Here is a 15,831-nt window from a genome sequence, read left to right on the forward strand (position 1 = left end):
AACATAATATTTTTATAATTTGTCGACCTACGGCTTGCACTATACAGTCGAATATACATTAGTTATATCACTTATATCATATATGTACAGTGCGACTATTGCAATTAGCAAACTTTGGCAGGAGGAGCAATTGCCTGACAGACACTTAGGAAGGAAGATATGTACCTATTGTACCTAGTTTACCTAATCTAAATGATTGCATTGTCACAGTGGTCTGGTGACTGGTGTATGAACGATAATATATTTGTAAATGTGAACTATATATAGTTAATGAAAATATTTACGAAATCAACGTTGTGAACGTTAAGTTATAAGTTAATAATATAATATTAAACTCTAAAAGTTTAAAGTTAATACTGAGAAAAATATTAATTTAACTTAGTTTAGAAAAAGGTTAATTCATTTTTAATTACCACCCACGGGTTACATATCAGTTACATGTCTGTGTAACTCCTAATTTTTTAAAATAATTAATGATTTTGTTAAAAATTTCATCCTACTATTCTTATTTCTTATTGAACATCGTAGTGGTGTAATAATGGCTTAAGCAATTTAAGAAATTAATCTAATTTTATGTTATCTAAAAAATTATTGAACCAATAATTATTTTTTGCTTATTTTTATTTAAGACTATTGTTTATCGTCATTATTTAAAAATGCGTTTTAAATCAGCTTTTAATTTTTTTTAAACATACTGCTATAGTTGATAGTAAGTTATAGTAAGTATAGATATCGATATGGATAAACATAATTTTAACTGGAAAAACTTAGGTTATTAAAATATACAATATTAATCTGATTAAGTAGTATTTAGGTAAAGTAGAAAAGTAACTAGTTAAGTTAATAAAATAATAATTATTCATGTAGGCTTATAATTTATAAGTAATTATTTATCATTTATTGAGTAATACCTTATAAACTCCAACAAAATAAGAAAAATTATAAAAGATAATTCACTAAAGATAATACTAGGTAATCATGTTTAATTAATTGATAAAAAAATAAATTAATAAACACAGAGTTATTTATTAAATACTTTCAGTGATAGAAAATAATAATAATATAGTCATCATATATACATATATACGTACTTCTATAGTTCTATACCGTAGTCCATAGGTATTAAGTATATAAATAAATTAATAAATCACTCTCGTCGGTAGTCTTACCACAGTTTAGGACGTTTAGGTAATTTAATTTGTATGTATAGATAATACATATAAAACTATGGTAATTAATAGGTACTATAATAACGTATTAATTTATATGTCAGAATAAAAATTGTGAGCTGATTGATAAAATAAAATATAAATTATAATATATAAAAACACACCTATACAACATCTTATAGTATAAATCTTAAATTATAATATACAGTAAAATCTCCAGATAGCGGACACTCTCGGTAACCGAAAATTTATCCACTATTCGGAGGCGTCCGCTATTCGGAGGGAGTACATTTTTGAAAACTGTTAAATGTTTTAAAGAAAAATAAATGCACTATTTTAAATTGAATTACCTATAGCGTTTTAAAAATTGATAAATTAGTAAAATAAAAAATAAACAAATACTACTGTTAACATTTAAAACATAATTATGTAATATCAATACAACACCCAGTTTTATTTTAAACAATTCAAAAGATAAAACAGTGACAGTCGGGCTTCGGGCAATTGTCGAGTGCACCATTGTAATATGGATGACGTCTAAATGTGTTTAATTTAAATTCGTTGTTATATCATTGTATACGATATTTTAGTAAATTAACTATTTATAGAAGTTATAACTGTTATAAGAAATCTTATATTCAATTTTTAAGCATCCTGAGACATAAAAATATTATCAAAATTTGAAGAAAAAAGATTGAAGACCCCAAATGTCTATAAAAAACTCAAAAATAAAATATTTAGAACAGGGGTCTCAAACTCAAATTACCTACGGGCCATATATATTTACTTCACAGGTTTGCGGGCCAAACACTTTTTTTTACTCAGTTTAATAATAAATCTAAAATAAACAAAATAAATTAAGGAAAGATGTAATTATTTTATTGATTATAATTCTAACAAAGATGTACATTGTACAGTGTCTTGATTTTTTGTACGAGCAATTTTTTCTGCTATGATATAACTACATTTAACTGATTCGATATTTTCTTTTCTTATATTATCAAACAATTTTGTTTGATGTAAAAGACTTTTTTTTAATTCTTCAAATTTTTCTTCACGTAACTTTCCAACAAATTTATCGTAAATCTTACCATGATTAGTGTCGTAATGTCTTTTAATGTTATACTCTTTGATGACTGATACACTTTGTTTACATATTAAACATATAGGAACAGAATTACAACTGGTAAAAAAATATGCATAGCCCCATTTTTCTTGAAAAATACGTCCTTCTTGACCGATTTTACGTTTAACACTTGACATTTTATTGAACGAGTAGCGCACACAAACTACATTCACGAACTGAGTATAATAAGAACCCGTACCTACACGTAATACACGTTAAATAATAACACTTATCTTAATAGATTATTTTTATCGCATTGTGCTTATCATGATCGAATTAAATTATTTTGGGAAATTCCTATTACGAATGTATAAAACAAAAAAATCAAACAATTTTTGAAGAAATAAATATTTATTGCGGGCCACATCAAAAGGGGTTGCGGGCCGCATGTGGCCCGCGGGCCGCGTGTTTGAGACCACTGATTTAGAAAATTATTTCAAATATTGGGAATGCTAACATAAATATTTTGTGAAAATTTCTAGTATCTACGGTAATTCGTTTTTGAGTCATAGGTACTAAAAAAAAAAAAAATAATCGATTTTGTCAAATACTGGTTTTGCATAGACATTTCCGTATTCCGTTATTTATGATTTTTTTTTTTTTTAATAGGTGTCCGCTATTCGGAGGTTTTTACATCGAAAAGTAATGAAAATGTTCACGTCCCCAAGAAATCGTCCGCTATTGGGAGCTATCCGTTAGTGAAGGTTTCACTATACATATATTAAACTAAATGCGATATAATATTATAGCTAGGTAAGTGAGGTAACACAAATAACATTTTATAAGTACTCGTAAATAAACAAAATAAAACTGGGAATTAAAATAATTAATAGGTTTATTTATATTACGAAGCTATCAATCTATCATAATATGGTAATTTCTCAATATCGCAGGACTCTTACATTAACTATTAAGTATATACGTATGGTTCGTGTTTACAAAAGGAATAACCCTGTCAAAGTTCACTCAATGCTTTTTTTCTAAGGCACTTATTTTGTTAACCCTCCATCTCATCCTCCTCTAATCACTTCCGTTTACCTACCAATATTGGCAATATTATGTACAGGGTTATTCACCAAGCATGTTATTCACTCATTATTCTTTATTAAAATTATAACTTATGGAATTTTACTATTTTAGTAAATATTTTAAAGACCATGTTTTTAAATATTTTGGTTTTTTGTTTTATACAACCCAAAGAGTGTCAGGCTGTAGTGATATAAGCTTATTTTTTATTCAACACTCAATATCTTTTTCTACTGTAAATTGTTAATCAAATGATTTTATTGAAAATTTTGATGGATGTAAATCAAAATTTAAACTTCTACGTTTTTCAAATATTTATCGTTTGGTGCTTATGAGTTATGATAATAGTCAAGAATTTATACAATTTTAAACAATTAATATACCTATACTGTCTATGTCATTATAGTTATTTATATTATACTTTAATAAAAGATAACTATAAGTAATTAATTAGCTATCAACTATTCATCTACTATAGTTTTAAAATATTTATTATATAGCCAATAGTCTTCATATCTTCTAAGCTTATTGGCAATTATCGATTAATAGTCAATTATCCTTAATAAGTACTTACTTATATAAGATCCATGGCTAATCGAAAACATATTTTCCTTAATGATTTACAACAAAAACCGTTATTTTAATTAAAAGAAAAAGTGTTAACACACCACAAGACACTTCTTAAGTTGCTAATTTAATTTAGTTAATAGGTAGCATGTTTGGTATATTATATTAATATCACACTGTAGTAAAATGTTTACCTATAATACCTATAGTATACTCACCTAGTTATCTAACTATTCTAACTGTAAATTGAAAAGTTGCATAATGCAAAATCATTAATTCGTTATAAAGTTATGAGACTTTGAGTATACAACGATAAATTATAAATCGATTATTCAGTATATAATAAGTATTATGCACTTGCATAGTTGACCAAAATATGTCTTAACTTCCTAATGTGTATATACAGCCGAAATTCCGAAATATCATAATTATATTTTTTAATTATATATAATAGTGACGTAGTTACAGGATTTACGAAGTCCATGGCAAAAAAAAATCAGTAAGCTATATTTTTTTATGAATTCTGAGTTCTTAATATAAACCTTGCCTTCTCCAAAAATGATATGAGGTACTTTATTTTTTTATTGTAATATCAAAAATATACTATACAATTTAAAAGATGGTCAAGTAGGTAGGTACCACTCGGTACCACTCGGCTGTACAGACACAGTAAATGTAGAATGGGTCACTGCACTAGTGCAATGTAAGGGGCGTGTTAAATTTGAATTAAATGTTGTATCATTGTATAATACGAAAATCGATTCTGAAAACGACGGTAAGTTAATCTTTAGATATTGCTATTCACCAAGTTTATTTCATGACATGTTTTTTGATATAGCTATTAAAGTTGTTAATTACGGTAGGTTGATGGTTGATTCCGTTTTTACCAATAATAATATTGCATTTATTTTTATTATTAATAATCAATTATTATAATAATACTTACATATTTGAACACTATTATTTTTTAAGTCAATGCTACCATACCGTAAATTAGTATGAATTGGTTAACAGTATAAATAGGTGTATAATTAATCTACATATATTTAAAATGTCATTGCATAAAATAAAATTCATGATATACATAAAAGTTTAAGTTCCTACGACTCGCGAGCCATGAATAATGTTTTAGAATTATAAAACAAAATAATTAACATCGTTATTCATCGTTCAAATATGTAATTTCGTCCTAATTTGAACTTCAAAGAACTATATAAATAATTGTGTTTATATACTTTATATACATTTTTGGTTTGGGACTATTATATAATCAATGTCTATAGTATAAACTACTCGTACTTCTGAGGAATCTTGTATTAATTTTCCAAACTTAAGTTATAAAAACTGGAGATTTTATATATTTTTTACTACAAAAAAGTTTTTATATTATTTGAGCGTTTTTACACAGACAAATATTTTATTTAAAATAAGTAAGTAATTGAAAAAAAAATCTAAAAGAAATCGAAAATGTTCATGTCTATAAATAGCTCAAAAAGACTTAAAATATTTTTAAAATTGTATAATGTACGCTGATAAAAACATTTAATGAAAAATACAAATATCCACTGTTATTTGTTTTTCAGTTATAGAAAAAAAACATTTTTTTGTTAAAAACTAATTTTGTAGACAAATTCCCGTTTTCCTTAATTTATTTGCATTTTCCGATTATTTTAAAAGATACTGAAAATTTTTTATTTTTACCTCTCAAAAGTACATATAAGGTCCAGTTTACTATCATAAACCATCTTCAAAGTCAGAAATTACAAAAAAAGCGTATCGTTGTATTCTTGTATTTTGTATTGGTAAATACTAATCAATATTTAAGTGATAAGCTGCTCGAATTCAAAATACTAAAAAAAAAAAGTTTATTGTGAAATATATTTAAAATCGCTTTTTTCTAGCTTTTGTTTCTACAGATTTCCTCAAAGTCACCTTCCAAACTGTTTCTATTGTTCAATTAAAAATAATACTAAGCCACCCGTAGGCATTCGTTAATCTCATATTTTTTCTATTGGTAACTATAACTATAACTATATCTTATTATTTATATTGGACGACTATAAGACGAACACAGGCAGTGAATAAAGTTTAAATTTGATGTATATTGTATTATATTTTAGTCGCAGTAAATTACTTACGACAAGAAAATAATCACACTATTAAAATGGAATAATAATCATTTTTTAAAAGTATTATTAAAATCGCTTTGATTATATTTTCAAATGACGGGCTCTTTGCATAATCACGGGCCTGAGGCGTTTCACCCACCGCGCCACCCTATATACATCCCCTTGAATATAATAATATTTATAATTTAACTTCAGTAAAATATACGTATATACATTATTACGTGGCCATCGAACGAATAGTTTTTTCTACCCTCGAAATACACTTGAAGGACGGCGCACTATTTAGGTATATCGTATAATATGTGTAGTATATATTATACTGTAGTGTGTACAGTATAATTATATAGTTTATGAAGGGCCAACAAAGACGTCGCGCGCCGTCAAATTGCTGGCCAAGATATACTCTGTGTTAATTGCTAAATAAATATTGGTCTTGTTTAAAGGGAAAAAATATAGGTACTAATATATAACAGCACTATGTCTTACAAACATTTATTAAATATGATATCCTGCGTGTATATGCGGTATATACGAAGTGACGTCATATTTAAACGGTTTTAAAAGGCTGTCAGATTTAAAGCACTGCCGCCGCAAATGCAGTAAAAATAAAAAGGATCACGACGATATATATTACCGATGTTCATATTATATTATACTCGTATACGTTATTGCAGCGTGATCGATGATAAGTGCGGATAACGCTTGAGATGTAACTATATATATATATATATATATATAACACATAGTACGACATCTTGAAGTGACCTACTGCACGATTTGTGAGTAAAAAAGTGCTCCTATGTCTGTTACACTCGCCTAAATTATTGTAACTTCGTGTACGTTAAAACGGTTACCGTTCAGCTATTCAGTTATATTATTTGCATTATACCTAAAATATCAAAAATTTCGTACTGAAATTGTACTTTGCTATTTTGCTATAGGTATACAGTTATATACACAAATTGTGGCTTCCCCCTTAATTATGTTACTTATTATTTCGTAACAATTTAATTAATATTGCCTAACTATATATAGGCAAGGTTTTATTAAGAAATTTGATTACACTTGTTGTCATCATTTTATCATACATCATATTGCAATAAGTATAAGTATATTATTTTTTGTATATTTTTTTAAATCATAAAACGAGAGGCTATCATTAGATTTTTTTTATCAAAAAACCATGAAATCATTCTTTGGATAATTTCGTCATGGTTTCTAGCAGAATAGCGTTATTTACTCGTATATAATTAAACCCATAGATAATATATTATCTATGATTAAACCTATACACGCATATTTATGTTGAATGAATTCCGCTGCAGATGGTCGTAGGATTGATTATAAATAATATTTATAATCAATGGTATTAGGTGAGTATGTTTAATTTTACGCGGAGAGAATGTTTTCTGTTCAAGTAAATAGCTACGATGGCCGTTTAGATATTTTAAGAAAATTATGCCTATAATATTAAATTATACGTTCAATATCTGCTGAAAGTGGTTTTTGCAACTGATAATCTACTCTGAATATTAACAGAAATTAAAATAATTATTATTATTTAGGTTCTTGTGTGAAATTGCATCTCGAAGAGCGAGGATACGCCTGTGCCTACTTCTACAGTCACACACTAAATGAAAATATTCAATTAAATATTAATACATAAGTACTACGGCTACATTAAGAAGTTTTCACGTTTGAATTTTTAATAGAATTTTTAGTACATCTGAGCAAAGTTTTTTCTCTGCAATTATAGAAATCCCCGAGGCCTCCCGATAGTTTGTCACTAAAATCCACTAACTTAAAATCTAGACATACCTACTATACCTGTAGGTATCATGTCACAGATGTTAATGGAAGATTAAAAATAACTACATTTCAAAGACAACAAATTTAAAAAATATATATCGAAATTGTAAGACTTGACGTTTTATACTTTTATCTAATATTTTCAATATCTTATTGAACGTTGCGTGTTTAACAAACACATTTATTATAAATTCGAACCGCGCTACATGAACATTTCGCACTGCTCACTTTGAGCAGCTCTGCTCTGAAACACAGTAAACACACTATTTAAGGCACTGCTATTTTTGCTAGATAAAACGACTATACGAGAAAGCAATTTAAATCGGTGTTTTTTTTTTTTACTTTACAAGACTGCAAATGCGTACTTTTGAATCTCGTCGATTGGGACATCTGACGGGACGTCGGTACATAATATAATTTAAAGTAAATAAGGAAAATCCCGTAGACTATACGTAATAGGCAGATATATTGTGTATTGGTATTTGGTACACGCACACCATATGCGTGTGGTGTACATGCGTGACATATGTGATCCCTGCTATTTTAACTATTATCCCGTCCACGCAATCAGAAACGGAATTAAAACAATTCGGATGTCGGGTCGTTCCAGATTATCCAATATAGACGCTAAACAAATTCTGTTACAGATAAGCCGTTGCTGTGTATAAATAGTTTCACTCTGCATAATATCTAGTCCTGGAATCTCCGCCAGGATATATTGACTGTAGTATTTGTAGTTGTGCACACACACACACACACACACACACATATAATAAACGCATTATGTATATATGTTATAAGGGTTTTATTTTTTTAGTCGTTCTTATCTTATTACCTATACGGTTTTTATTTGAATATATTATATTCTCAATTTAATTTCTTCGGAGACCAGAAAAGGTTCAATTCAGAGATTTCGGACCGGATATTGCGGATACTTTGTCATTTGCTTAGGGCGTCTAAATAAGGTACCTACCTACGCACAGGAATAGTAGACCATCAAAGAATTTACGGTTTAGCTTTTTTTAGTCGTTCTTGTTTTTGTTTTAAATAATCCCTTAATTGTATTTTCTTATTTTAGATCACCGAGAAACGAAAATCTTAAAAGCCATATTCAAAATGTATTTAATATTTATAACCTATGAATTGTGGCTATCATTTAAATATGTTTTCAATTTTTACATTGGCTAAGTATCTATGTATGATAATATAATTACGAGTAAGTGGATTGGTTTAGGTACCTAACCTTCTTAGTTTCTTACTTGTGACTTTTTATAAAAACGATTTTCTGTAATACTCTTATATACTTATTTGTAATAGCCAATAGGTATTAAGTATTGTTTTTTAACGTTCTCCTGACAATATCTTAAAAACTTACTGTTAATTATAATAGGTATAATACAATTTTTTAACCACATGAATACAATGCGTTAAGTTATAATAAACACTATTACTACAATACACGAATAAGTGATCTAACAGATTAGCAGATATAATCTATTGTAGTGTACAAAATAATGTGAAATTTATTATTAATTATATCATTATTATAACTTTAGTCTTTAATAAACCAAAATATTGATTATTCACTAATATTTGCTCTAAACATTTTTCCAAAAATTCTCCACAACTTTTTTCAGTTGTCTAAAATTTAGACTCAAAATCATTCACCCAAAAAATGTTGTTCTATAGACAAATAAACGTGTTAGTGGTCAATAGTATACATATAAGTACCTATAACAATTCTTTTTGATTTTTATACTTGTTAGTTGTTGTTTATCAGTCATCACTCATCATAATAAGTGAGGTATTCCTTATAGGGAGCAAAACTGCAGTAACATAGCCGCTTAGAGCTCCATGCCACTCTTGATTTTTTTCTAACTACTCATGTATGTTCTGAATTGAGATAACAATTTTTGAAATTAATCCACACACAAAATCATGGATGAGGTTGTGGTTCTATTAAACCATATTAGGTATGAGTGTTTGACTGGTTTGTGGTTACAGTAGGTATATATTATATTTGACACTGTTGCACAGTCATGACTTTCACAGAACAAATCTAGTAACCATTATTGAAGCTGTCTTATTATTAGAAAATATAAAATTATGTATAATAGTAAAATATTATTTTAGTATTTTGTATGCAAGATGCATATTGAAAATACTTTGATGAAAGGTTTTGTAGCATGCCTAACACCTATGTTGATTATTGAATATGGATGCTGTTATAATAATCTCACACAAACCCGATATTATATTTTGTATGTTAGTAGGTAGTCAATTTTCATACTATGTGTACATACTATACATATACGTTTTTCATATAAATCACATAAGTTAATAGATGGAAGAAATAATCAACAAAAATTTAAAAACAAACAACAAATTCAGACTATATAACATAAATTATAGTTTCTTAATGAATTAAGTATCTATTTATTATGAATGGAAATTATTAAAATAAGAACTTAAAAATAGTTCTTAAAGAATAAGATCAAACAAGTTTAAATTAAATCAGTAGTTTAAGATAGTAATACATCATATAGTATACAAGTTCTTATTATAATGTGAATAAAAAAAAGTTTAATTCGAGTAAAATTTGGCATTACAATAAAATACTCACCTATAATGAAAAAAAAAAAAAACAATAAACATGGAGAATTAAAGCATGTCCACTATATAGATACTGAAGTTTAAAAAATACAGGTATTTTTCTGATTTGAATATTAAAAAAGTCTGTAAATATTCACTGTGTTTAATGCATTTGATGTTAATAGAGAATTATGTTTGAACTTATGAATTAAAAATTATACAAAATCAAATAATTAAACAGTTTACAAATAATTGAGCATTACTATATAAACTATTAAAAAAATTTAACTTGTTAAAATCCTTGTGGAAGTTTAACAATTCCCAAAAAGTTGTTAAATGGTGAGCCCAGATATAATTTATCACCGACTACTTCAACGTCACATATTCCAGATACCTTTCCATCTAAAGAATAGTAACTCGATAATAGTTGGCCCTTTTCATTAACTTTTAAAATAGAAATTCGTTGTTTGCTTAATGATTTGATGATTGACATGGATTCAAAATGTCCAACCTGAAAAAAAAGTTTACACCAGCTTTTATTTTATGCATTTTTCTAACAATAAGGATCTTAAAAAAGCCATCCATGCCATCATTCATTTGATAAACATTTTAATTTTTATAACTTTTTAAAGAACTACTGAATTTAATTAATTAATATTTAAATATATTGTTTCTTTAATATATAAATTATATAGTTTAAAAGTATTATGATGCAAGATTGAGAAATTACGAATTAAATATCTAATTTAAAACTACCGACATATTTCAATTTGAACTGCGTTTGATTTAAGTTGAAACTGTGTATAAATATGAAATAGCCTTACTGAATATATTATATAGAATTAATTTTTTGTATTGTTTCATAATCTGATGGTAAAAATATTTCAAAGCATCCATTTCATAAATATTATATAACATAAATAATACAAAAAATGTTATATATTTTAATAAATATATCTATGGAAAGTATATCATATATTTACCCAACGCATAGCTTTTTTGCAATATAAATTAGGATATAATGAATTGATCTTTAGCAATGTAAAATCAATTATTCCAAGAAATTTGGTAATCATCATTCTAATAGTTGGATATTCACCAATATTTTCAAAAATTGGGATTCTTGCAGAAACTAATGGAATATAAAATGACCCTTTGCTATTTCTTTTAATATTATCTGGCATTCCTGGTAAACCATCAATAAATATTTCGCTTTTTCCTGCTTTAGGTCCTTTCAAATAATACCTGAAAAAATAAAATAAAATAAATACATTTTAAATAATATACCAACATAACCTTGAAATGAAGAAAGCATTTTGCTCACATACTTATGTACACGATATTTTGCAGTTTCAGCCACCAATATGAATGATTCATCATTTGATAATTCTACACCATTCGCAAAATGAAGATTTTTCATTAACACTGTATTTTTTTTGGTTTTTGGATCATATTTCAATAATCTAAAAAAAATGTATTTATTGTTTTTATCTTAAAAATACTATCAATTGTTTTATAAACATAATGATCTGTATTTATAGTTTATTTTTAAATATCATTAAGTATAATAAATTATATTATCAAAAAAATGTTATATAAATTTGCATAAGAAAAATGAAAGAACTTGTTTTATTTACAGAGTTTTCAACACCAAGTTAATATATAATCATCCAAATAGCTAGTTATGACAAACATAATTTGAAAATCTGTTGTATATGACAATTTTAGAATTGTACAACACTTAATAATTTTAAGTTTATTGTTTTAATATTTTGATTAACTGATTAATTTCAATAATAACATTCAAATAAAACCAAATAGGTATTGGGTTATAAAAATTATGCAATGTTTATTATTAAATACTAGAAAAAAAATTCTCATTTACCTTCCAGTACCATCAACAAATAATGTATAAACTCCATCGTGTAATTTATAGTTTGTATCAGAGTCAGTCCAGTACACGTTACCATCAGAAGTTACTACAACCGAATTTGGTAATTTAGGACGTGCACCATCAATAACTTCATCCATTGAAACTAACTGCTCTTTTGCACCTATTATATAAAACATAATAACAAATATTGTTAAATTATTAATTTTATTTGAAATTTATTATTCATGTTATACAGAAATAGTAATAAGTAGGGTTTAGTACTTATTGTACTAAAAATTTTGATAATACACATCTAAAATGTCTGAAATATGCAACTAGAGTTTTTTGAAACAGCATTAAACAAACTAAATTATGTTTCTTTTTGTATTCAAAACAAATATAATATTAATAATATGTGACAGTATTAATTTAGAGAATAGCAGTGATATACATAGAAACAATCAGATATTTTCCTAATTGCAACGTCTAGCTAATAATATTATCTTATCTTATACTATGTACTATACAACGTCACCATAAGAAAATTAAAACAAAATAGCCTTGCTATGAGCTGTACTAATTTATATTGATCAACTGTTAACAGTAAAAATAAATAATGTAAGCTATCAAAATGTATTTACTTAAAATAAAACATGAAAATGTTAAATATGCTAGATATACAATGTACAGTTTTGTAAGTTGGTTGTCTTGAAACAAATTTATATTTTACTTCAAATATTCAAAGGTGATAAGTCTCTTAACCTAATATACATGATTAAAATATTTTTTTAAATCTGACTATTTAAAACTACAAGCTTTAAACATTTATAAAATCATAATGTATGGGATAGTCAGTTGACGCGTGATTTGTCATTCATTTTTCTGAAGTATTTATTAACTTTATTAAATTTGCATTTGGGTTATAATTACTAACCTAATGAATTATGACTAAAAACTTATTAGTCATTGGTGATTTAGCACCAAACAACAATAGATTATAAATAAAAAAATAATTAAGTAAAAGACTAAAAGAGTATTCATGAATAATTCATATTGTTTATTGACTACAAAATGTTATGATCTAGTTATTCTAGTTAATACAAAAATGATTATTTATAAATGCAAATGTTATATAATATAAAACATTTAATTATATTTTTTTTCTTGTTGAAATCATATTTCTCTACCTACTAAAATGATTGTTTTCTTACTAAAGAATAAGCAAAAACTATGTTATTAGTAATTTAGGTAAAGTAAAATGTATAGGTATATATAAAAGGGTAATTTTGAAACATACCGTAGAATTTTGAATTTAAATTCACTTTAAAAATACCATAATAGGCATCAGCTACATATAAAAATCCTGATTTATCCATAGTAAGGCCAAGTGGACGTCCACAAACATGTTCTTCATACAATCCATCTAATACAAATCAATCAAATTTAAAAATAAGATAATTAAATAGGCATTTATAGAATAACATTAGTTCAATTTATAAATATTAGTTTGGTATAGATATAATTGTGAATATTTTAATATAATTTTGTACAAATAAATAATCAATTTAAAAAATGTTTCTAAATTATATTTTAAACTACCAATATTATTAGTTATTTATAAAATAAGTGCACTTACCACAGACTTTTCCAAATTTCACAACAGGAACTATTTCATTATTAACAATTTTAACAACATGACCATAATGCAATGTTGTATACAAGGTGTTGTTATGATACAACAGACCTTCAGGTCCTACAATTTGATCCTCAAAAAGTTTCGATATACCTGATAATTTTTCATTTAATGCTAACGGTCCTGTAAAAGGTCTTTGAGGTGTGACACTATTAACAGTTTCGAGAAATAAAAATAAATTATTATCCCACGGCATATTTTGTATTATATCAACGCATTACAACTCACCTATATTCCGTGAAAGTGACGTTTTGCATTAAAGGCAGCAGGGTGAAGAAGCCGACCAGCGCCGACGAATAAATACCCAATGTTAACATCAACTTTACAACCGTCTGCAATGGCAAATAAAACATATTTGAAATTAAAATAAAAACAATAATAATAATGATTATTATTCACAGAATAAACGAACGACGGCGGACAACAGCGGTACGGCTCATGGTGTACCTTTTGCAGTGTCTTTCAGTCGTAGGCCTATTTAGAAATTACCATATTTTGGCCGTCGCGTCCTTGGCGGTATAATGTAGTCGTTGTTCGCAGTTATTTCTAAAAACGTGTCATCAAGGCATCGACAGCGCCAACAGAACGGTAGAGGCGACGGAGACCAATAACAGCAATTATTATTATTATGAAGTCATGAAAAAAAAAAAAAAAAATAAAAAAAAAAGGCCCGATGTTTACGTCGTTATATAACCCGTCAAAGTCGAACACAGGTCACGAGCGTTTAACAGGCACAGCGACGGTGTTATGTATGCCTGTGATTATTATTTCGAATTTCAGATTAGTTATTAGAATATTGATTACACACACAACAATAATGATATTATGTACGAGTGGGTCTACATCCAATGGTGTTCGGCGAACGCGCCTACGGTGATCGGCGCCGTTATTACGCGCTCCAAACCGCCAGTCGGAAGCGACTGCAGACTCTCGACGTTTGGACTATAATATCTATTAGGCGCCCGCGTTCGCACAAAACAATAACGATTGTATGATATTCGTATCAACGACGACCACTTCCGCTTTCACTTTCAAACGTCTGCCCGCCCGAGGTGACACGTCGTCGTAGTACGTCGCCCGGCGAATCGGTTGATCCGAAACGATTACTTTCGTCGGTTGAAGTAATAGGCACAGAGTCATAGTTGCCGAATTCGGCCGCGTCAGTAGGACGTTTGACATTGCGGTACGCAGTAACGAGTTGTATTTTAAGCATGAGGAAGCACTTTCTATTACTTTCTAAGTGGTACCTACAACACTGCGAGAGCGCGAACGAACCTACCCGCAATCGATGTATAGCGACTATGGCGGGTAACGACTGGCGATAAGAAAAAAAAATCGTGATAAGTGATAATAACCCGGCGAAACGGTTTGAAAAAAATATCCGTTCCTTGTCAGACTGGTAATAAGTTACGTAACACTAGTCGAATAAGTCGATGGCGATATGATATATTAAAATAATATACTAAAATGTATTATCAATTTTATTTCATTACAAATTACAAAATGGTAAAACACATTACCCGAGTAGGTAACTAATCGACTTAAATATCCAATTAAATTGCATAAAAATGATGTACCTATACAATAATATGATGATTGATGATAAATATAGTAGGTAGCATCGGATTCGGATAAATCAAAAAAATTGTAGGTAGGTATTTAACAATTTTTTTTTGACGATTCCGAATGGATAAGCAACGAATGTATTTAAATTAGGTACATTGATGTGTGTTTTTTTATTTATGACGTGCCTGCTGTCGGCTGTCATCACCTTTTGGAGCAGTAAAAATACGTAGGTACATTGTCAATGTGACTAATGTGAGGATGGTTTCTGGTAGAAAATTAAA

At 27.6% G+C, this 15,831-nt stretch overlaps 1 protein-coding gene across 1 annotated transcript; it reads right to left on the bottom strand.

The window, feature by feature from the left end:
* Nucleotides 1-10,329: 10,329 nt before the first annotated feature.
* LOC132926749 (adipocyte plasma membrane-associated protein Hemomucin-like) lies at nt 10,330-15,270 on the bottom strand. Its single transcript, XM_060991140.1, has 8 exons — nt 14,474-15,270; nt 14,213-14,316; nt 13,928-14,133; nt 13,589-13,714; nt 12,304-12,472; nt 11,747-11,881; nt 11,402-11,663; nt 10,330-10,929 (listed from the first exon to the last, which is right to left on the bottom strand). The coding sequence occupies exons 1-8, from the start codon at nt 14,474-14,476 to the stop codon at nt 10,711-10,713; spliced, it is 1,224 nt and encodes a 407-aa protein (XP_060847123.1). The 5' UTR covers nt 14,477-15,270; the 3' UTR covers nt 10,330-10,710.
* Between the last annotated feature and the right edge of the window lie 561 nt (nt 15,271-15,831).

Source organism: Rhopalosiphum padi, chromosome 3 (assembly GCF_020882245.1).
Source record: "Rhopalosiphum padi isolate XX-2018 chromosome 3, ASM2088224v1, whole genome shotgun sequence".
NCBI lineage: Eukaryota > Metazoa > Arthropoda > Insecta > Hemiptera > Aphididae > Rhopalosiphum > Rhopalosiphum padi.

Bases quoted from the DNA above. Each gene is read 5' to 3' on its own strand.
- LOC132926749 (XM_060991140.1), bottom strand. The intron at 11,882-12,303 runs GTAAATGAGAAT...CATTTTTTTTAG, and splicing joins TTTGTTGATGGTACTGGAAG to ATTATTGAAATATGATCCAA. The intron at 11,664-11,746 runs GTATGTGAGCAA...TTATTTTTTCAG, and splicing joins GCAAAATATCGTGTACATAA to GTATTATTTGAAAGGACCTA.